This window comes from Vulpes vulpes, chromosome 6, assembly GCF_048418805.1.
Source record: "Vulpes vulpes isolate BD-2025 chromosome 6, VulVul3, whole genome shotgun sequence".
Taxonomy (NCBI): Eukaryota; Metazoa; Chordata; class Mammalia; order Carnivora; family Canidae; genus Vulpes; species Vulpes vulpes.
In genome coordinates this window covers 109873880-109897105 of record NC_132785.1, presented here as the reverse complement: position 1 = coordinate 109897105, position 23226 = coordinate 109873880, and the positions used below count along the sequence as shown (strand labels likewise).

The window sequence follows — 23226 nt, the reverse complement described above, 5'->3', positions numbered from 1 at the left end:
GGCAAATGACACATCCTGGATCAGATGTCCACTTGCCAACTGGATAAGGTCAGGCTTCTGACTTTTTTTTCTTAATGGAAGTAAAATAATTCCTGCTTCCCTCCACCTCCCTCCTTTCTTCATTTTCCCTCCCTAAGCTGGACAAGATCCCAGTCTTTCAGAAGTAAAAATAGCCAAGTGTGCAGGGGCACCGTGGCCGGGGCAGTTCAAGTTTCTTTCTTTTCTACCCAGGCACTAAAAATACCCAGCTAGGGCTCTGAAGAGCATGGCCCTGCACCTGGCCCAGAGCCTGGCCCAAGTGCTGCTCCTGTCACATTTCTCTTCCCATAGGAAACGTCCAGACAAGGCTAGAGAGGGAAAGGCCTCGGGAGCTGTGTCCTCCCCCAGCCTCCTCTGCAGAGCTGCTGCCTGCGTCTAAGGGCAGGATCCCTCCTGACATTGCAAAGTCAGGACCCTTCCCTTTGCCTCACCCACAGACCCCACCCTCTCACCCTGCTCCTCCTCAATTCAATGTCCCTGGTTTATGAATGATGTGAGCAGGCTCACACCTGTGTGGTGCTTCACAGTTGACAAAGCTATTTCTCTATCTCATTAGTTCCACATAAGAATATGGAGGGAGAGAGAATACAGGATTGTTATTATTCTCCTGTGAAAACTGAAGCTCAGAAAGGACAGGAAACTTGCTCAGGGACACACAGCCAGGAAACATCAGAGGGTGGATCTGAACCTTGACTTCCGAGTCCTATCTCCTCTTCTTGGAACTTGAGACCACCAGTCTCTGGGATCACTGGCATGCCATGGAAAGCCTCTGAATGACACAGACTTTGAGTACTTGCTGCTTTGAGGTTCTGAGTCAGTAGGTATGGGGTGATGTCCAGGAATGGATAACTTTTCAATGTTCCTCCAGTGATTCTGACTACTTGCCAGGTCTGGGGAGCACTTACTAAACCTGTTTTACTCAGTACTTTATCTCACCGGTGTTCTTCCTTGGGGACTTGGGTTGACTCTGTTGGTAAGTTCTACCAAATTACAGCTGACTCATCTCTAGAAAGAGGAAACCACCCAGAAGGTGATGTGGGTACCAAGAGGCTGCAAGTCATGTGGGCATGCTGATGGGTGCCCCAGCACAACAGAATGCCTAAGTACCCCCTGCATGTGCAGGGCTTGTCCTTTAGTGACTTGTCCTGTGGGGGAATCTGGATGACAGGAGAGTTCAACTTCCTGCCTAGGACAGGATGGCTATTTGGGGCTGCCTCTAACCCTGGTGCCATATCATAATGGTGAAGAGAGAGAGCCTTGTGAGTGGATAAACCTTATATTCTGGGGCTTGTGCCAATGGCTCCTGGGTGGGTACAGTGGTCCTGAGTGATGAGTTCCTGTCCTCTTGTCTGTTAGAGTATCCATCAGCTGCTCTCTTCTCTGGACCCTTCTCACTTAGGCCATCACGTGCCCAAGGACATTTCGGCAAGCCTGGGTTGTCCCTGCATTCCCAGCTACCAAGAAGTCTCCATCCTACATTGTGCACGCTAATAGGGGAAAGCTATTCAGGCCCAGTCTCCCCTTCCTTTCCCTTCCTCTCTTCTCCCCTTTGAGGAAAAGCTATAGGCTAAACCATCTACACTGAGTTGGAATGGGCTTCTTAAAGGAATCCTCATGTAATCCAGGAGACTAGCTACCACTCAGCTATTATTTACTAGCAGTGCGGCCTTGGGCAAATTAAACTCACGAATGAGGCCTGCCTCCCATTTCCTAGTCTGTGGCAGACATTGCTAATCGCTTACAGCACTCTTGCCTACTGATCCCAACTGAGCGTAAGCCTTTGGATCCTGTATCTAGGCAGCCACTCCCTACTCTACAGCTGATGGTCCAAATAAAGGCAATTTACCATGCAGAAGCCTGAAATATTTCTCAGGTTCTTTGTACCTCTAAAACTTTGATTCTGTAATAACAGATCTTAATCTGACTTCGGGAACCTCTTAGGTAGGCTTCAGGGGTTCTGTGTAGCCCCTAAAACTGCAAAATTTTATGTGCAAGTTCTTGTGTGTGTTCTATGATAGAATTTCCACGGGATTTTCACAGGGATTCTTGAAACTCTTAATCAATAACAATTGGGTTAGAGGCTGTCACAGTAAACAAGCATGCAAACAAACAACTGAATAAATAATTTCAAGCTGAGAGAAGTTCAGTGAAGAAGCAAACAAAGGGATATAATAAGAAAGGAAGTGGGAAGAGAGGTCTTTCTGAGATGACATTTAAGTTAGGGCTTCAAGGATGAGGAGCCAGCCACGGGGAGAGCCAAAGCTCCTAGGATAGAAGAGTCTGTCATGTTTAAGGATCAAAAGTAAACCAGTGAGACTGGAGCAAAAGTGAGCAGGAGTGAGGGGGCAGGAGAGGAATGGGACCAGATGACACTGAAAAGGTAGGGAGGGGGCTGCTGGATCACACGGGGTCTTGAAGACCAGAGTAGAGTGCTCAGATTCCGTACTAAGTACAACAGAAAGCCATCGAATACTATGAAGCCAAGTGACGGAATCACATGAGTGTTTTAAAAAGATCACTCTGACTGCTGTGGAAATTAGATTAGGGATCCCTGGGTGGCGCAGCGGTTTGGCGCCTGCCTTTGGCCCAGGGCGCGATCCTGGAGACCCGGGATCGAATCCCATGTCGGGCTCCCGGTGCATGGAGCCTGCTTCTTCCTCCGCCTGTGTCTCTGCCTCTCTCTCTCTCTCTGTGACTATCATAAATAAATAAAAATTAAAAAAAAAAAAAAAAGAAATTAGATTAAATAGGAACTGGAATCAGAAGTCCAATTAGGAAGCTGTTGCGAAGGTCTGGGAAGAAGATGGTGCTTCCCAGAACCAGAGTTCACGGCCATGGAGATGAAGAAATGTAGGAGGATCCTGATATACATTTTTGATATTGACTCAGAAGGAGTCCAGGATGACTTCTAGATTTTGCTTGAGCGCAGAGTAAACAGGGGTGCCATTCCTGAGACGGGAAGGCTAGAGTGGCAGGGGAGGGGTGGGGCACAGTTGGAGGCACCCTCTAGATGTGTGGAGAATGTGATGCCTCCTAAGGCACCCAAGTGGAGGTGCCAGCAGGGCAGTTAGACACTGGTATCTGGAATGGACAGGATGAGCTAGAACTAGAGGTCTAAGATGGAGAGTGAAGAGCCCAGTTCCAAGTCACATAACAGCAACACGTAAAGAGCAGGAAAAAGATACGTTTGCGAAGAAGACTTGATAAAGAGCACGGTGAGAGAGGTAAGGGGGAAACCTGGCCAGCAGGGTATCAGAGAAGCCAAGAGAAAAGGGCACAAGGAGGCTGGCCAGCTGTTTGGAATATCGCTGAGAGGCTGAGTGAGGGAAGAGAGAGGAGTACCCGATTTGGCGACCCAGGGGCTGCAGGTTGCAGCGTGCAGGCTCAGGGCTGGGGGGGGGGGGGGGGCGCTGGGGCATGACGGGGGACAAGCTCATTGTACTCAAAAATAGATTCCAGCAGGATCAGAGACCTAAAGAGTAAGGCACATGAGGAAAGCATTTTTATCGCCTTTTTAAAGATCTTTTATTTGAGAGAGAGAATACAGGGAGAGAGAGAGAAGCAGACTCCCAGCTGAGCAGGGAGTTGTACACAGGGCTCGATCCCAGGACCCAGAGACCATGACCTCAGGCAATGGCTTAACCAACTGAGCCGCTCAGGCGCCCCATGAGGAAAGCATCTTTACAAAAGCAGGCTAGGAAAATAACTTTTTTAATAACATAAAAGTGCAAACCATAAAGGAAAAGATTGATAAATTCAATTTATTGAAATTACTAACTTCTGGGGCGCCTGGCTGGCTCAGTCAGTTAAGCATCTGCCTTTGGCTCAGGTCATGACCCTGGGGTTCCTGGGATGGAGACCTGGGGGGGGGGGGTCTGCCCCTCCTCTCCCCCTCCCACCCTTACCCTCCCCTGCTCCCTTGCAAATCTTTAAATAAAAAAATTACCAACGTTTGACCATCAAAGCTCTGCCAAGAGAAGAAAGCCAGTGGGGAGATTTTTTACAACACCAACAACTGAAAAACAACTAACAAAATGACCAGAATATATAAAGAATTCCATGACCCATGAGAAAAAAGTAAAGTAGAAAAACAGGGAAAAGGCTCAGACAAGCATCTCACAGAAAAGGAATCCCAAGTGGCCACATTCTCTCTGACAATGGAGAGAATACATATTAAAGCAATAAGACCACTTTACGCACACAAGCAAAACCTAAAAAGCATTGGTGAGGATATGGAGCAACCAGAATGTTTGAACACAAGTAATAGGTCGGTACAACCAAATCAAAAATAGTTTCCTATCACCTCGGAAAGCTGAAGATGCACATACCTGGCAGTTCTCCCGCAGGCCTGAAATCCCTTCGGCATGGACACCGGGACTCCAGGATGTGTGCGGCCCTGCTTCCTCAGCGGTAGGAAGGAAGAACAAACTCTCCGGAGCTCATCCAGTGATACCAGAGTGCAGGGGTTTGCAAACTAAGGTCTTTGAGCCAAACCCGGTGCTTTGCCTGTTCGTCAGAACACACCGCTGTTCATTCATTTCTACATGGTCTGTGGCTGCTTTCGCACCACAACAGTGGCAGAGTTGGGCAGCTGCAGCCGAGGCCCTCTGGCTCTCAAAGCCTAAAATATTAATATTCTCTGGCTGCCTCCTGCTATCCAGCAATGAACATGCCTGAATTACAGCACCACACGGCAAGAGCATTCATCTCAGAAATATTCACTTTACGTATATTTTTGGCATGTAACAGTGCTTGCCCACCGAAATACATCATTTATTCCCCTTTTCCCATGGCCTCCCATCCAACTCCAGACTACAATTCCCAGACTTCCTCGGAGAGGCATGGCCACACGACCAGGTTCCATCCATGGGCTGTGAATGGAAGGAACATGTGCCACTTCTGGGTCCCATCCTTCTAACGAGCTGGGTCCCATCCTTCCAACGAGCTGGCTGGGCTAGGCTTCCTTCTGGCTGCCTGAAAGATGATGATAACTGGGTCCACCTGCTAAGGCTGGCCAAGCTGCCAACCAGTCCTGGATCACCTTTGACTTCTGGACTGTTACATTGAGAGAGGAGAGAGGACCACATTTCTATCCAGCTTAACCTTCTGGTTTTCATTTGTTTGTTTTGAGAGGGGAAGGGAGTTTCTTTTTTAAAGAAGCTTAGCCTTCACCTAACTATAACTATTTTTCTGGATCTACTCAACGTTTACTTTTAAAGGAAGTTTTTGGGTGTTCCGTATTTATTTATTTATTTGTTTGTTTAAAAAGATTTTATTTATTCATGAGAGACACACAGAGAGAGGCAGAGACACAGGCAGAGGGAGAAGCACACTCCATGCAGGGAGCCCAATGTGAGACTCGATCCCGGGACCAGGATCATGGCCCTGAGCCAAAGGCAGACGCTCAACCACTGTACCACACAGGCTTCCCATTTTCTTTTGTTTTTAAAATGGATGGGGTAAGAAAATGGATATAATAAATGCTATCAACTCTTAGGGGAACTTTTGTTGGAAAGGGGACCAGGGTAAGGTAGCAGTAGGTAGATGAAGGCAAAAGGTCAAAATACAGTTGTGGGTTTTTTTATTTAAATATTTTGTTTTAAATAAATAAATAAATAAATAAATAAATAAATAAATAAATAAATATTTTGTTTTTATAAGGGGAGAATAGAAGTATGTTTGTCTGCTAATGAAAATGATCCAGGGGCAGACTGGGTGGCTCAGCGGTTTAGCGCTGCCTTCAGCCCAGGGTGTGATCCTGGAAACCCGGGATTGAGTCCCACGTCAGGCTCCCTGGATGGAGCCTGCTTCTCCCTCTGCCTCTCTCTCTGTCTCTGTGTCTCTCATGAATAAATAAATAAAATCTTAAAAAAATAAAATAAAATAAAAAGAAAATGATCCAGGAGTGACGAAGCATTTGATGATGCTGGAAGCAGAAATGATGCTACAGGATACTACAGGACTGAAGTCCCTGAGGAAGAAAGAGAGAGCACAGGTGGAGAGACTGGCTTTTGACGGGAGCAGAGAAATCTCCAACAGGGGTGAAGACAGGAAGCAACAGGTAGGTTTATGGCTTCAATAACAGGTGAGTAAGAAACTCCCCCACTTGACTATTTTTAATTTGTTCAAGAAAATGTAAAGTGAAGTCATTGGCCAAGGATTGGGGAGAGAGGCTCTGGGAGCTTCAACATTGCCTTCTGGATCACGGAAGAAAATCAATTACATAACATGATGAAGAATATCTATCTCAAATCAATGGCTGACACCCTACTTTGTGGCACAACTCCAGGACTTTCCCTGAAGAGGGGGAGCAAGATGGAAATGGCTATGAATAGGACTCCCATGTTACAGAGGAGGAAAACGGGGCTTAGAGAGGCTTAAGTAAAGTACCCGAGGAGGTGATCAGTGGTGACGCTGGGGTCCTGCTGGGTCTATATGACCATAGGGTCGTGCTTTGGCACAAAGTCCTGCATGAACAGTGATAAGGATTCAGCACAGACAAGATCATCCCCTATGACTTCATGCAGTCAACATCTCCCCCACCAAAGGTCATCGGGTCATCATGCCTGAGTGGCCCCGAGGCTTCAGGCCACATGGGAAGCTCCCGTGGGCTGTCAGACTTGAGTGCATATGCGCACGAGCGCATGTGTGTGCATCAGTGCGAGCGCACGCGTGTAAGATGGAACGTGGTGCAGCAGGGCGGGGATGGGGGTGAGGGTTACAAATATACACCAGTGTTCTTGGGCTCTAGTTCAAAACTATTCTCTGAAGTGCCGGAGAGTTGGTTTGTTTCAGAACACTAATGTATTTTGGAAAAGAAAAAGAATTTTTAAAGGCAAGTCATCTCTCATCCTCTTTCTTCCTTCGCAGGGCCAGAAAAGGGGTATTTCTGGCAGGGGCTAGAGGCAGAATAGTCTATAAATACAAAGCCATTAAATCCCATGCAGCGGGAACCTGATCGGAGCCTCCTTTTAATTTCCTGACATGAGCTGGCCACTAACCCAATTACCCAGAATCCCCGGAGGAGCCCTCCGCCCGCCCAACAAGCACAAAGACAGTGAGAGCATATTGCATGGATGTCGGCCCAGCTTTCACTGAAATCAAATATCTTTTAGAAAACACTTGGGGAAAGGCAGGCAGGGGCCGAGGGGAGGAGGAAATGGAGCGGGACAGGGAGGCCGCCGGCCCGAGGCAGGTGATGTGAGGTGAGGGGAGCTGAAGGGAAGGCGAAGCTCGCAGGACGAGCCTTCTAGAGAGCTGCTGAAAGCTCAGAGCTGTGCCGAGGCATGGGGGCTCCCTGAGGAATGCAGCACATGGTTTTCCAGGCTCTTCCACTCGGGGGCTGTCAGGCCAAGGCCCTAGCCAGGCCTGGAAGCCCCCCTATCAAGGCAGAGCTTCTCCACGGTTGTCCCAAGGGAGATGCTCATCCTGACGTTAGACCCCACACAGGGGGCCAGCTCAAGACGGATACCACCTGTGAGGTGCCCACCAGGGAATCCAGGAGGAACACCAGGGCGGCCAGTACGCCCCGCCCACCGCAGTGGGTGGGCTGCTAAAAGAGCTCAGTGCCAACCGGATTGCCTTTGAATCAAATACTGGAATAACGCGCCCACAGAGGTGACATCCTGAAGCAATCCCACACTGGATTTCACCAAGTCGTGTTCCATCTGGTCCCCACCTTGACCCGCTGATGGGGAGAGCAGGTTTCAACACCCCTGCTGTTCCGGTGAAGGGTAGAGGCCCAGGAGCGAAAGGGAGAAGTAGCACGCACAGCAAGCCCCCCTCAGGGCCGGGGCGAGGGCCCGGGCATCAACTCCCAACCACGTGTGGATCTTGTATTCAATTTTTTATGATGCGAAAAATCACTTTTTTTCCCCTCCCTGAAAGTAAAGACTTTCACACACTGGATTTGCTTAAAGTGGGCAGACCTTTGGGCATTGCCTACATGGCTCAGTCGATGATTCCAGAGCCTATGGCAGCCTCAAGGAAGAGGCTGATGTATACAATGGAACATTACTCAGCCATTAGAAACAACCGATACCCACTATTTGCTTCCAGGAACTGGAGGGCATTATGCTGAGTGAAATAAGTCAATCGGAGAAGGACAAACATTATATGGTCTCATTCATTTGGGGAATATAAAATATAGTGAAAGGGAATAAAGAGGAAAGGAGAAAAAAATGAGTGGGAAATATCAGAGGGGGAGACAGAACATGAGAGACTCCTAACTCTGGGAAACGAACAAGGGGTGATAGAAGGGGAGGTGGGCGGGGGGTGGGGGCGACTGGGTGACAGGCACTGAGGGGGGCACTTGACGGGATGAGCACTGGGTGTTATTCTATATGTTGGCAAATCGAACACCAATAATAAATAAATAAATAAATAAATAAATAAATAAATAAATAAATTAATTAAAGGAAGAGGCTGAGCCAAAGGAAGCCACAGGACCAGACATCCCCCCGCCACCCCGTAGTGGCTGCCCCCCCCCCCCCCACCGAATCATGAAGCAGTCCCTCAAGCTGTTTTACTTGAGAAAAGCAAAACTGTTAAGAGACCTCTAGGGCTGCTGGACAGAAGGTTGGAAACAGCCTTCGGATGCGGAGGTGGGATGCGGAGGAAGGGGAGCAGGCATTCACATCCTTTCTCCAGCCTCCCACCACCCCGCACCCCTGCACAGAGGAAGGGCCCCAGGACCCCAGTCCCCGGTTCCCCCATGTGAGGCCCCCACTGTGGAACCTTAAGGAGGAGGAGCAGCTCCCGGGAAGCCTGGAGTCAGGTCAGTCTGAGGGAAGGCAGAGGGAGGCAGGGGGGCAGGGAGCCCGCACCTGTCCCAGGGGCCTGGGCTCCTGCTCACCAAGTGGTGGAGGGACAACTGAACAAAAGCAGAAGCCAGGGCAGCTGCCAAGAGTCCCTGCCTGGCAGGGACCCAGGCTCCTCAATGAGGCAAGCTCCTCCTAGGGGGGTTGGTCCCCGTGGATCTTCTGATGGCAGGATCTCGCCAAGGCTCAGCCCTGCAGGGGACAGAACCGAAATGGAACCGCTGGGCTTTGTCCACGCTCGGCGCCTTTGTGTCATCCTGCCCCCTCCGGATTTGGAACTGCCAGTACCAGGGCGGGTTCTGGTGACTGCCGCCTCCTCCTCCAGGCTGAGCTCCAGAAAGGGCCTCTCCAGGCTGGGTTACCTCAGCACACCTGCTCCGCTCCTGCCAACAGTCTCAACCCTTTCCCACATCCCGGTCCTGGGCCAACTACAGGGCTGTTTAGAGCAGAGGGAGGCCGAGGTTGGGGCCCACCGGAGGCAGAGCTCCTCTGAGACACCCCTAGCTCTCCCTCACAGAGTCCTGGGACACACAGCATCAACTTCGCTTCTCAGAAGTGGCCTGCCGGGTACCTAGCTGCATTTGCCATCACTGTGCCCTTGGCCACACACTTCTCTGCCATCAATGGGCCCCCCTCATCATTCCCCCGTTTTGGGGGGCCTCCAGGAGGCACCTGCACTCTCTTCCCAGCACTGGGTAGTCCCCGAGGAGAGTCTTCCTTAGACGCTGTCCTTAGAAACCATCAGGGATGTCAAGTGGTGGTCCTCCCATGTCCTCAACTCTCCTTCTGCCTCCCCAGCTCTCCAGCTCACAATCCTGGGCTGAGGGTGGAGTGACCTGGGCTTGGGGCAGACACAGCACAGAGCATGCGAAAGCTCCAGGCTCTGGGCCCAGCTCCCCACGAACCACAAACCAGCAGGGGGCCGAGGGTGAAAGTGGCCTCGAACCCCAACCCTGCAGACTCAACTCTGTCATCCTTCAAACTTAGGAGCATATTGGTAGCACGGCAGCTCCCTTCTGCTCTAAGATCCTCAGATGCTGTGAAGTAAGCAAAGAGAGGCCACAAACCCCAACCAGGAAAAGGCCACTGGACAGCTGCCCCCAGCCTGACCCGGCGCCCTCACACCCAGCTTCCCAGGACAAGGTGGCAGGACTGAGGAGTGGGGAGCATCTCTAAGACCTAGACACCCTTTAGTTGGTTTCCAGCAGGGCATGTAAGAGGAAGTCAGCACTAAAGCAGACTGCTGAGGTTCTTATGCCTCAGTTTCCTTCTCTGTGCACCCCAGGATACTCTGGGGAAGCAGAATGAGCCTGGTGTAGGAGTCAGTGGACCCAGATCAGCCACTAGTTGGAGTCACACCCTACAACCAGGATAAGACCAAAATCATGTAGAATCAAAATGAACTAACGCACAATCTTTTGGCAGGTCTAAGAAAGCCTGTTTTTTTTTTTTTTTTTTTTTCCTAGAAAGAGGACTGTTCCTCAGTTGACCCCCCACACACATACCCATGAAGCAGCTGGCGTGTTTCTAACAGCTCAGTGGGTTCACCATCTCAAAGGCGGTAAATGATGTGGTAAATGATGCGGCTAATGAGAAATGCAGTTGAAAGGCCAACATCTATATGATACGGGGGTAGTTGAGGCTGCTTCAGGACCTTCTGCTTTAGAAGTGCACACACTGGGCGGGGCTGGGCTCAGGGGGGTGGTGATGGGAACTGGGGGAGGGGGTTTCTGATTTCAACAACTAGGTCCAAGTTGTTCTACTGACAAAGCATCTTATCTTAAATTCGTGCCTTCTTTTCTCCAGGGGATGCAAGGAGAGGACAGTGGGAGGAGTGCTCTGGGGCCCTCAAAGGCTGGGCCGGACTTCCAGAAGCCTCCCTCTCAGTGATGGACTACATTCCAAACTGGCTTCTTCCCTTTCTCTCCCAGCCCTTCCCCATTATGTGATCATCAGCACACACCCCTTTTCTTTTCCTGCCTCCTTTCACTTCTGGAAGGATCCTGGGGCCCAGAATCATAAAAGATATGATTGATATGAAAGAACCTCCACCAGCTCCCTCAAAAGCTGGGGCAGGGGAGAAATACACACACACACACACACACACACACACACACACACACACACTACCCATCCCCCAAAATGGTCTTGAAGGAGGGTCACCCATCTGAGCAGATCAACAGGGAAGGTGATGAAGAGGAGCCCCAGAGCAGCGAGGTCCATATAATGAGAGCCACGTTATCATTTTAAATTTGCAAGTAGCCACTTTAAAGAAGGTAAAACAGAAGCAGGTGATCTTAATATCATCATGTTTTGTTTACCGCACTACATCCAGAATATTATCACCTTAACATGCAATCAGTTTTTTAAAATAATGATTACACTATTTCACTACTATACTTTTTATCATCCTAACAAGTCTTTGAAATCTGGGTGTGTCCTACCCTCAGAACCCGAGGCCTGTGCCTCCAGGCTGGCCAGCTGACCGTAGAGGAGGAGGAGACAGGAAAGTGAGAGGATAAGGTGGCGGGGAACATGGCAGGCGGAAAACCTCCACAAGGTGACAGTGGTGTCCTGCCCATGTGCAGGAGAGCACGGCTGCTCTGCTCAGGTGAAGAGGACATTACGTGTCATTCTGGCCCTTAATGTCTCTGCTTCTTGTACTTCCAAACTCTGGGCTCCGCTGCGAGGTAGAGCAGCATCTCAAACAGCATCTGAACCGGGGCCTCGTCCCACCCAAGAGGAGGGCCTTCCCTGGGAGGCCAAGCTAGCTTTCTAGGGTCCAAGTGGGGTCAGGGTTTCCCAAAGGATCCTCAATGGGGAATGTCTAAGACCTGCCTTCCTGACGCCCCATGTCTCCCTTAGGAGTGGAGCTCTAAGGCCACTGTAAACCCGTGTGCAGGGTGTATGTGAGCAGGGTCCTCACCTGGGATGTGTGCAGAGACTTCCAGGGTCTGCGCTGCCCTGGGGAAGGAACACAGGACCCTGAGACCCCCAGTCAGAGCACAGCATGGGTATGCAGGCCTCTTACCTTCCTTCAGCATCCCCACTTTGAGGCATTTCATGAAGCGGCAGGCCTGGCATGACTTGCGTCTCCGTTTTGTGATCTCACACTCGTTGGTGGCTGGGCAGCTGTACTCGATGTTCCCTGTAACCAGACACAGACAGGGTTGCCAGGTGGTGTCCAGGGCCCCCACCGCCAACCAGAGGCTGGATGGGGATTAACCGGCCAGACCCACAACTGCCCCTCATCCCAAGCTTCCCATAGGGCAGTGCCTCTCCAAGTAGGTGCTCTGAGGCACTTGTCAAAATGCTTCCAACTCTCTCCAATACAGAGATCCCAGTCCCAGCAGTCTGAGTGGGCCAGGGCAGCCACAGTTCTGAGGAATGGTCACCCTCAGCTTTGAAGACACCACTGAGCTGGCATTTTATCCCAGGCAGAGAACACCCCCTGCACTGACCAGAATGTTGGTCATTCTAAGCCCTTCCTCCAGCCTGGGGTCCCAAGCCATGGGAAAAGCCTCTCAGAAGCTCTGGCCCCACATGGCCCTGGGCCTGTGCTCCACACCCCACTAGAGGCTCAGCCCTCTCCAGCCTGTTGATCTTGAAATCATTTTACTTTCCCTGAATCTTAGTTGCCTCATCTGCAAAGCAGTGTGATGTCTCCAAAATGAAAGATTAGCAAGATCATGGTTATAAAATTGCTTTAACAATTATATAAAAGCCCTGGGGTGCCTGGCTGGCTCAGTTGGTGCAGCACGGGCTCTTGATCTCAGGGTGGTGAGTTCAGGCCTCACATTGGGTGCAGAGATTAATTTAAAAAAATACATATACATTGTAAAGCACTCTTCCACGTCGAGCTGGTGATTATATAACCATAGTTCATTTCTAGAGAGGAATTTGTGATCATTTTCTGTCTCACCCCTTTAATGAATTATAATGGCTACCCTGAACCTGACCCAAGCTCCCTCTGTTTACCTCTCTGGCCACAAGGAGATCAACCCCTGCCATGGAGAAGCCAAGCAAGAAAAGTGTGTTGAATGAATCACCTACTGAGTCCTCATAGTGATCCCATGGAGTAGGAATTGATGCTGTCTCCATTTGACAGGAGAGGCTGCGGCTGCCTTTGCAACACAGGACAGAGCCTCTGTCCTTTGTACTCTTACCTGCCTACAATTACTTAACAAAGATGGACCGTGTAGCTCTACATGTGAAGAACAAACCAATGGGAAGGAAAAGGGGGCTCAGTGGAGTGGGGAGGGTGGGGAGGCAACTGGAAGGTAAAATGCAAGGCAGCGACCCCAGGGCTGTTTTGTTTTTATTTGGTCTTCTCGGCCTCTGTCCCAAATCTGTGGGGTCGTCCAGAGCCTGTGGTTTTTGGAGAACAGACTTTGAACTAGGGTAAACCGCCTGTCCCCACCCCATCCAGATGCCTACCTGCTGAGGGAGCAAGAAGTGACTCCCAGAAGGCTGCCCACCTGATTCCCCTACTGAGGCCCAGGGACACTCCCCTGGAGCAGGGGTGCTGTCCCGTCCACCTGGCCCAGTAAGAGCAGCCCCCGAAGGGTCACTCCCAGCCTGAGACAGGGCTTGAGAGGGTAGTTCCAGGTCTGCCTGGCCTCTGAATCCCCCCTACACACACACACACACACACACACACACACACACACACACACCCATCGATGTTAGTGGTTCCAACAGTCCCTTCTACTATGCACCTGCTGGCTCTCACCCCTCACAAGAACCCTTGGAGGTGGGCCTCTCAGGGCCTCATTTCACAGACCCAGAAACTGAGACTAGGGGAGTGAAATGAGTGATTAAAGCCACACAGATCCCCTGCACCACCTTGCACCCCACGAGAAGCTTGGGAAGACCAGCCAGGCGCCCCCCCTCTCTGCTGCTAACCCAGCAGCTAGGTGGTCTGGGGCAGTGGGGAGGGGGCGTACCTCAGCCTCCTCATGGTGGCCTATGAACAACAGCAACTGCCAGATTTTCTGAGAGCGGGCCGGAACCAACTCCTACCCCTGACAAAGTGCTCTGGAGTACTAAAATTGTTGGGCCCCAGTCACGAGGTGAATGCTCACAAGAGCTTCGTGGTATCCTTAGCCCCCTTTTGTACTGGTGAGGAAGGGAGGGGATCTGCCTGGGGCACCTTAGGTCTCCATTTCTCTTCTCTCCCTGTCTTTGTCTCTGAATTCTAGCTACCTCACCTTATCACCTTTGTCCCTCCCAGTTCCTGCAGGTTAGGCAGCTCTAGAAGTCACTCTCTGTGCTGGGGGGTGGGAGAGGGCAGGAAGGGGAAGGGATGAAGATTCTGAGTGCCCCTCCCCTCTTTTGTCCAACGCTATCCATTTCCTTGCTTGTGTGACTTCTTGGCAAATAACTTCAATATTCCCAGAAGCGTGAGAAACTGAAAAGATAAACAGGAGAGAAACACAAACAGAACCTAATTCATCCAAGGCCATCTTGGCTTTGAAGGCTCTGTAGAATTTGGGCCCTGCTGCTTCCCACCTCACCCCTCTCTCTTCTGCCTCAACATCCCCATCACTTTCCATAAGTATCAGTTCCTGCAACTCAGTGATAACCAACGCTTCCAGGCCTTGGTTCCAGCTGCCCAGAACAACCCCAGTGAGCTCTCTCCACCACCCCACTGGCCGGCTTAGACCCTCAGGGCCCCCGGAAAGTAGACACTGCTTCTCCTCCCTCTCGCCCATCTGACCCCTAGACCAGGTGCCTTGCACACGGCAGGCGCTCAATCCACACCCAGAACCAACAGTGACAAGTGCTCATCATGAAGCAGCCACCGTTCTGCTTTTCATACAGGGCCTGTTTCATTTTCCCAACAACTCTGAAGGGGAACATCTTTTTTTCTCCATCTTAGAGTTGAGAGAGGTGAGCAGAGCCCAGGAAGAGGCAGAGCAAGGACTTGAACCCAGATGGTCTGGCTCGAGTCTGCCTCTGAACCACTGTGCAGTGAGCTCACAGGGCCCGCTGCAGGCCCGCGTTCACCTGGCAAGGTAACTCACGCTGCCTTGGGAGGCCACTTGCATGCTGCCAGCCCTTCACCTTCACTGGTCTCGGCTGCACAGCCAGCCTGTCATCCCTTGAAGGAAGATGGGTCCCAGGTTTTGCGGGGTTGTCGCTCGAGCAGGTCAATAAATGTCTGTCAATTTGGCACCGGTGCCCTCCCAGGACAAGGGGACTGAGCGTTAACAACAAGAACCCGAGCAATGTTCTTGACCTCGTGTGTGTGTGTGTGTGTGAGAGAGAGAGAGAGAGAGAGAGAAAGAGAGAGAGAGAGAGAATTCTAATTTTATTTATTTATTTTTGTTCCTTTCAATTTGTTTTATGGCCCAAGCGGCTAGCTGCCAGCAAAGCCAGGCTGGTGGCCTTGCCTTGTAATTTCTATAAGTGCCTCCTCGATAAAGTGATGAGATTAATTCATCAGAATTCCTGTGGTCTCTGGAGGGCAGTCTAGGAGGGCTCAGGAGCAGGGAGGGGCGTCTGGGGTGCACACACACACACTCGCCACCAGCTGCAGTGAGGCAGGTTTGGAGGTGGGCTCTCATAGGACAAGGACACAGCCAATGGCTAGCATACATTCGGGGTTCTAACACAGGAGTGTGCCCTGCAGAGACACAGGCAGATGTTACTTCAGGCAAAGTCACCTAAACCTCTCTGGGTCCATTTCCTCATCTGTAAAATGGGCCCGGCACATTCCCATCTTCTAAAGTTGTGTGATACTGGGACGGAAAGCACATAAAGGGCTCAGTGAGGTCAGCGTGGGGGATGGAAGCAAGGGATGGAGGCAACTCTTCTTACTTTGACATCCAGGCCTGTCGGTCAGGGTCAATTCAGCAAAAGTCTCTGGGGTAAGCCTTTTCTAGGTGTCAGACGTGAGGCTGGCCACTCACTGACATTTAAACACATCAGCACCAGTGACCTCAGAGTTGGCGCACCTGCCCCTGTAGTGTGGCAGGGAGGCAGGAATACCCAGGACCTGACCTGGACTTCTGCATGACCTCTGACCTCAAGGTAGAGGGGAAATCCCCACCAGCAGCCCTCTTTGATGCTGTGCCCCAGAAGGAAAGCCCAAGGGCATCCCCATCAGCTGTCCCTGGCAGCTGCAGGCAGTGGGCAATCCTCTCCCGGGGCTCACGGGTGGCACCAGGGGGGCTCAGAGGGCTCCTGGGGGATGCATGTGTCAGAGGCTGCTGGCCAGCATCCAGGCCTGAATGGCCACTGCTTTAGGTCACTGTGGTGTAAGGGCGAGGATGGCAGTCACCTGGTTCCACTCCCCTATCTATTTCACCTCTGGGGGACATAGACTCTGTCTTCCCCATGTGGCCCATCAACTCCACACCCTTCCCTCCTCCTCACCCGCCAGCTGGATGAGCTTATTCGTGCCACCAGCCCTCGCTAGCACCTGTTTGGTAAGGATCAGCAGCAAGAGGCACTGCCAGTGCTCTGCACCCGTCTCCCTCTACCTGCTGGATGTGTCCACTGGGTTCCTCACACTTCCTCCACTGAACCTATCTTCACCCAACATGCTCCTCTCACCATGTCCCTTGTCTCAGCAGAACGACCACTAAGCCACCCCACCGCCTTAGGTCAGAAATGGAGGTGGCATCCGGAATCCTTCCCTACCAGTCCGAAGGTCCTTCTCATCCTATTCAGTTTATTTTTCACCCCTCCATCCCCTCTGACCACAGCTAGACCCCACACTCAGGGCCTCTTGCCTCTCGTCTATGCACTAGCCTCTGTTCAATGTAGCACCCACACCGCCCCTGGAGTGACGCTAATAACCTTCCTATGCAAAACTCCTCCATCACAGCACACTGAATGGCAGCATGACAGTGAGAACTGTTGCAGAAGAATGGATGAAGAAAAAAATCAAAGTATCCAGGAGTGCCTGGGTGGCTCAGGAGGTTGAGTGTCCAACTCTTGATTTCGGCTCAGGTTGTGTGATCTTGGGGTCCTGGTGTTGAGCCCTGAGTCAGGCTCTGTGCTGAGCATGGAGCCTACCCGAGATTCTCTCTCTCTCCCTCTCTCCCTCATCTCTCTTCCCACCATGTACTCTCTCTATATATATAAAAACAAAACAAAACGAAACAAACAAATAAAAGTAACCAAAGAGGCTGGAGGTCTAGATGACATGACATTTGTACTACAGAACCTCAGAAAGCCTCAGGCATGGAAGGCTCAAGATACAGAGGAAGATGTAATGGAGTGTGGGGCTGAATACAGGGAAATTTGCTGGTAATCTGTATGTAGAGAATACTTAGCTACCATTCCATGTGGCCACCAAGGAGTCCTCCACGACCCATCCAAGAGAAGCCAGCTTAACATGAGCAAGTTAAGTTTTGGACTCAAGAATCTAGACTCTGCTGTGAGCAGAGGGGAAGCTAAAGCTGAAAACAGGATGACTGAACAATGAGACCACCCAGCCCACCCCAGGCCCACTCCCAGAATTCTAGCAGTCGGTAGCACTCCCACCTGAAGAGAGGAATTTATAGTTGTTTTTCTTTTTTTTTCAATAGAGTTCTTATTGGGGAGACTGTACAGCATCAGAGAGAAGACCAGCAGATAAATATAAACCAAGGGAATGCTCCTTCTATGCTTTTTATCCCTATTTGTATTTAAGACAGAAGCCAAGAATTACCAATATATTTATTTAAAAAAAAAAAAAGTCTTCAATCTGAAAGACTAAACAAAACAAATAAATGAGGGAAAAGGGTGTGAGAAGAAACCAGGACAAAGCAATAAAGTAGCAACAAGGCTCACAAAGCAATGATCAGCATACTATCAACCTGAGAAGGAAAAAAAGCCCACTGCATTCATGAAACAAGAACAGCATGCAATAAAAAGGAAAAAAATGTATAAAATGGAGCTCACAGAAATTAAAAATATGAAAGCCACAAAAGATTCAGGAGCTGAGGAGCTACTCTAGAACAGAACAAACAACCAAGAAATAGACAACAGGCTAGAGAAGACGTAACAATCAGAGAGATCCTAGAAGCTCAGTATCCAATCATCGGAAGTTTTTAAAAGAGAAAGGGTAAGACGAAGTTGTCACAAGGGCAGATATCAAAGAAGAGAGGTAGGAGGGGAGTGGTGGAAATTTCTAAGACTTGAAGAATATGAGTTTCCAGACAAAAGATAAAAGCCCCAAAGAATGAATGAAAAAAGCCCTGGATAAAATTGTAGAGGTGGAGAACAAATTAATAGCTGCCAAAGGTCAGGGAAGGGAGAGAGAGAGGGAGGTGGCTATGGTATAATAGGGCAAAGCCAGGAATCCTAGGTACATGCAGCTCTATCTGATTGTGTCCATGGAGTGAGAAAATTGCATAGAATTGCAAAGAACTAAACACACACACAGAATGTACAACTGGTAAAACCTGAAAAAGATGTTAACTTTGGGGGAAACTGGGTGTAAGGAGTATGGGATCTGTCTGGATTATTTCTTAAAACTGCATGTGGCAACTCTTCGATGCTCACAAAACAAAAATATGAAATAAAAAAAATACAACACACATTATACCATAAAATTTCGATCCAAGAGGGCATAGAAAGAAAAGATTCTAAAATTTTTCAGAAAGTAAAAAACAAGTCAAATATAGAAGATCGAGAATAAGACTGGTCACCATATCTGAAACCACAAGGGAAAAAAAGGCCCAAAAGAAACACACACACCCTTTGTGTGCATCGCCACTTTTTTCTTCTTAGCACTCATCACCTGACTTCATTTATTCATCTTGTTTCTTATCTGCTCTGTTCACTGAAGTTTCCCCAGCACTGAGAACCGTGTGTGCAAGAGTAAGATCTCAATATACAGTCAGTTGCTAGAGGACGACTTAAGCTTCTTGAGGGCAGGACCAGAAACTAAGAAAAGCAGCAGGGTGTCATATGGGGGAAATTACTTCCAGCCAGAATTTTATACCAAGCCAAGATATAAATCTCACGTGTGGGTTGAAGGAATGAGTAAAGACATTTCCACACTTCCAAGACGTCAACAGTTTTACTTTCCTCGTGCCTTTCCAGCACCTGCTCCACACAAAATAGTAGAAGCAGAAAGAGGAAAAGGTAGGATCCAGAAGAAAGGTGATCTAACCCGGGAGAAGAGTCAAGGACAAGTGGAGGAGGAACTAATAGGCAAAGAGATTTAACCAAAAATTGTGATGCAACCATATTCAGACAATGGAAAGATGGGAAATGTGTGTGTGGTTGGGATGGGTTGTGTAATTGGGACTAATTCTTCATTGTCCGTAACAGGAAGTCAAGAAATAATGCCAAAATGACCAACTCAGTAAACGGAGCTGTAAAATCATATTCATAACTATGACGACAAATGCTAGAAGAAAATTTTTCTTAAAGGGCTAACTCTGGATCATGAGGGAAGGAAAGACAATATGAAGGGCCAGGGACTGTTACTTTTCATTATGAGATTTACACTTCTATTATACTTTTTAAAACTGTGTGCACACATTAGTTTGATAAAAGTTAAAAATTAACTTAGAAATTAAGTTTAAGAAATTGTCCAACTGCTCCTTATTATGTAAAGAATGAAATCTAACCTCCAGGGCAAAGCCAACCAGACTTTTCAAGATCTGGCCAACTCTGACCTGTCCATCCTAACCTCCTCAACCTGGGCCCTCAGTTCCCTCTCCTACTTGCCTCCACCTGAAACACCCCACCAGCTCGGATCTCAGCTCAGACACCATCCTCCCTTCTGTCCCTGGTAGGTATACAAGAGAAATGATCCGGAGATCTTGCAAGAGGCCCTGCCCCCCAAGGCCACAGCCACCACCCTCCCCTTAAAGCAACCCACTGAGTGTTTCAGAATCAGGATTCTAGGAGTTGTCCTCTTTCTATGTGTTTACGGATACAAGCTGTCGGGATCCTTCATTTTTCTATCTCAAGTATAGTGCCCAGTGCCTGAAAACATATGTTGATCAAAGCAAATAAACTGATGGACACCTGGGTGGCTCAGTTGGTTAAGCATCTGCCTTCAGCTCCCATCATGATTCCAAGGACCTGGGATCAGGTCCCCCACGCTGGGTTCTCCTGCTCAGCAGAGATTCTACTTTTCCCTCTGCCCCTACCCCTGCTTGTGCTCTCTCTCAATTAAAAAGAAGAAAGAAAGAAAGAAAGAAAGAAAGAAAGAAAGAAAGAAAGAAAGAAAGAAAGAGAAAGAGAGAAAAAGAAAGAAAAAGAAAGAAAGAAAGAAAGAAAGAAAGAAAGAAAGAAAGAAGAAAGAAAATAATAATAATTAAAAAAAAAAGCAAACAAACTGAAAGCAAGAACCTCCACCTGGAAAACTCTAGAATTCAGCAGTGAATTCTAGACTATTCTAGACTGACTATTCTAGACTATCTGACTATTCAGTCAGTTGTCAAATGCAATCGCCTGCTCCAGGTCCTCCCCACCCCCAGCCACCCCGCCCGAAGCAGAGGCAGAGGACACCTAGCTCTTAAAACTCTGCTGTTAGAGTTCATCCCCCCTCCCTCTGCAGGGACTCTTGCAAGGTCTCTGATCACTTCTCTGCTCATCACATTGACTCTGCGGGGCTCTGCATGGTAAGACTGCACCATTACTTTTATGTAGCATCAAAAAAAGGAAATGTGCCCGTCAAATGGACTGTGCTTCCTCGCCACTATCATTTTCATTTATTTCCTTATTAAAAGATCTCTTTGAGCTTTACTGAGATAGAGATTTGATCTTACCGTTTTCCTAAGCATACATGGAAGAGGAAATAAAAGAACAACAAATTGAACACTTCTCTGAGTGTAACTCCAGATTCATCTTTGATCAGTCATTGTTTTTGTGGTTTTCCACAGAATCATGGTCTCTGCTAACAAGGAAGCCCACCACGCTGTGCTTCTCAGGAATGTCCATTGTGGTCAGTGATGGGGGACAGGGTGTGGGGGGTGGTCCTCCCAGGTCACCACCACTTTTCTGCAAGTTTTGATGTGCACATGAGGGCAGGGGCGGCCACCTGGAGTGACCAGCACTCTGCCCAAATCAGAGATGTTGGGGTTGGGGGGGTAATGTGTGTGTTGGAACTCATGCAAGATGGGACTGCCGGGTCTCCTTCCAAGGCTCTTACTTCCTTTCCTTTCACCAGCTCCTCCTGTTGTTCCCCACCCTCTGCCCCTCCTTCAGAAGAACTTTCTCTAAAATAAGCTCTCCCTGAGGGCATGAGACATCAGAAGGCTGGGCCCAGCCCCCCAGTCTCAGATTAGAGGCCTAGGTGGGGCTAGAAATTTGCATTTCCAACTAGCTCCCAGGTGCTTCTGGTCTGGGGACCGCACTTCTAAGAACCACTGCCTAGATCTCATTAAATCCCAAACCTCACTCAGATTACTCTCTTAGAGCTCTAGACCCCAATTTCCAACTCTCCAGGGTAAGTAAGGCCTGTGAACTGAGCAAACTCAGTATGTCCCAAACTTTGTCCCTGACCCCAACCCCATGCTCCCAGCCAGCCTTAGTACCACCAGGAAAATTCTTCTTTCTAGGTTTCCTTGCCTCCAGTAACCTTACTAACCCCCTAACAGCCTAAATTTGAAACCTAAGGGTCAGTCTCAATCCAGCGGATTGAGATTAGTGGATTAATACTAAATCCACTTCCAAAAGTTTCTCTGGCCTAACTTCTCCTGTTAACCCTCCTGCCACTGTTGGCTTGAACACCTCCAGATGGATGGTTATTACCCAGATCTCTTAACTATGAAAATCACCTCCTGACCGGACTGCCTGTCCCTAGATGCTCCCACTTCCAGACCATCTTCCCTGAATTATCTTGCCAGAATCACCTCACTAAAAGAAGATGGGATTAATCCCCTGTTCAAAAATCTCTTCAGTGGCTTCCTATTGCAGAGCATAAATAGCAAAAACAAAATGCATTTAAGGGTTATCATGGGTTGGTTATCATATACCAGGCACTACACTGAAAACTTTACATGCAGGACTCATTTGTTTTCTGCAAACTGCAAGAACAGGATCCCAACAGCAGAAACTGTTTATCAGCTCCTTTAGTCTCATTTCATTGACGGGGAAATTAAGGCCCAGAAAAATAAGTAACTTGGCCAAGTTGATCAAGAAAGGAATCATCAAGTTGGGATCCTAAGCCAGATAGAACAGCCCTCGAATACCCTATATACTCTTCTTTCACAAAGCCCACAAAGCCCTGGTGACATCCAGCCTCGTGCTGCTTTCCCAGTCCGTCCTCTGCCACTGAGCCCCCCATCCCTGAACCAGCCCCCTCTCCTGGCCCCCGCTCCTGCTGCCTCTCTCTGCCAGCCACGTTCACCTTTCATTCCTGCTTGCCTGGCCTTCCAGATGCTGTCCCTGCCCTGACTGGGCTCCGTCTCACCTGACCTGCACTCTGGCTGTGTCTCTGAAAAGAGGAACTGTGACTTGCTTTTCCTTTCACTGCCCCAGGGCCGTCTGCACATTTAATTGACTCTTCGTACAGATGGGGAGACAGACCAGAGGACGCAAGTCCCTGCCCAAGGTCAGGGGGCTGGTCAGGGGCAGGGCTGGGACAGCAACCCGCTCCTGACTCCCACTCTCTCCTGGCTCTGTCTCCGCAGCCCCCTTGTCTTGGGTCCCCTGGGATCCCCAGCCTCATTCTCCAGGACAAAAGGCCTGGAGGCAGTCCAAGGCAGGATAACCCATCAATCATCTCCCTGCCCCCTTCCTGGGGGAGTTTCCTTCCAAGCCTGCATCTGGGCCCCTGGTGAGCAGAAGCAGCGCCTGCCTGCCAGGCCTTCTCTCTTAGTTGCTCTCATCTGAAGTCACAGAGCAAGGAGCTGCTCTAAGGGCCTCTCAGTGACCTGCTAAATTGGCCACATGCCCTGAGGATGTAGGAGAATGCAGGGTGGTTTTACCCTCCCCACAGCAGTGTGTTCATCTATTCATCAATGGCTTCCACTCCATCTAGAAGAAAGTCCGAGTGCAGCATTCCCCATGCCCCCCACCCTTGTCCCCTGCGTCCTCCCCAGCCTCCCCAGCCCCATCTCCTCCCCTGGACTGCCCTCCCTCACACCAACCACTCTGCCCTCTTTCAGGTCCTGAAGCACACCAGCTGTTTCCTCTGCCTGGACTGCTGGCCCCAAGGTTCTTCCGCATGCTTTGCCTTACCTTGAAAGTCATCTTCTCGGCACAGCCTTTCCTAAATCCTCTGTCTAAATGAGATCCCTTTCTCTACCACCTTTGGTCTCATCCTTGGCTCTGCTCATTCACAACATATCTCTCAACTGTGTCATGATGCTTCGTTATCTGCCATCCTATTGCCTGTCTGCCTTTCCCCAGGACATCAGCCCTGCTGGGCAGGGGCCCTTGCTCCCAGCACTGTGGTTGGGACTCAATA

At 49.6% G+C, this 23226-nt stretch overlaps 1 protein-coding gene across 2 annotated transcripts in view; it reads right to left on the bottom strand.

The window, feature by feature from the left end:
• ESRRB (estrogen related receptor beta) overlaps positions 1 to 23226 on the bottom strand; it is a 169579-nt gene that overhangs the window by 24537 nt on the left and 121816 nt on the right. For both annotated transcript variants that reach the window (XM_072762082.1, XM_025996475.2), the window contains exon 3: positions 11890 to 12006. In XM_072762082.1, the coding sequence (XP_072618183.1) occupies positions 11890 to 12006 (117 nt within the window). The remainder of the gene's footprint in view (positions 1 to 11889; positions 12007 to 23226) is intronic.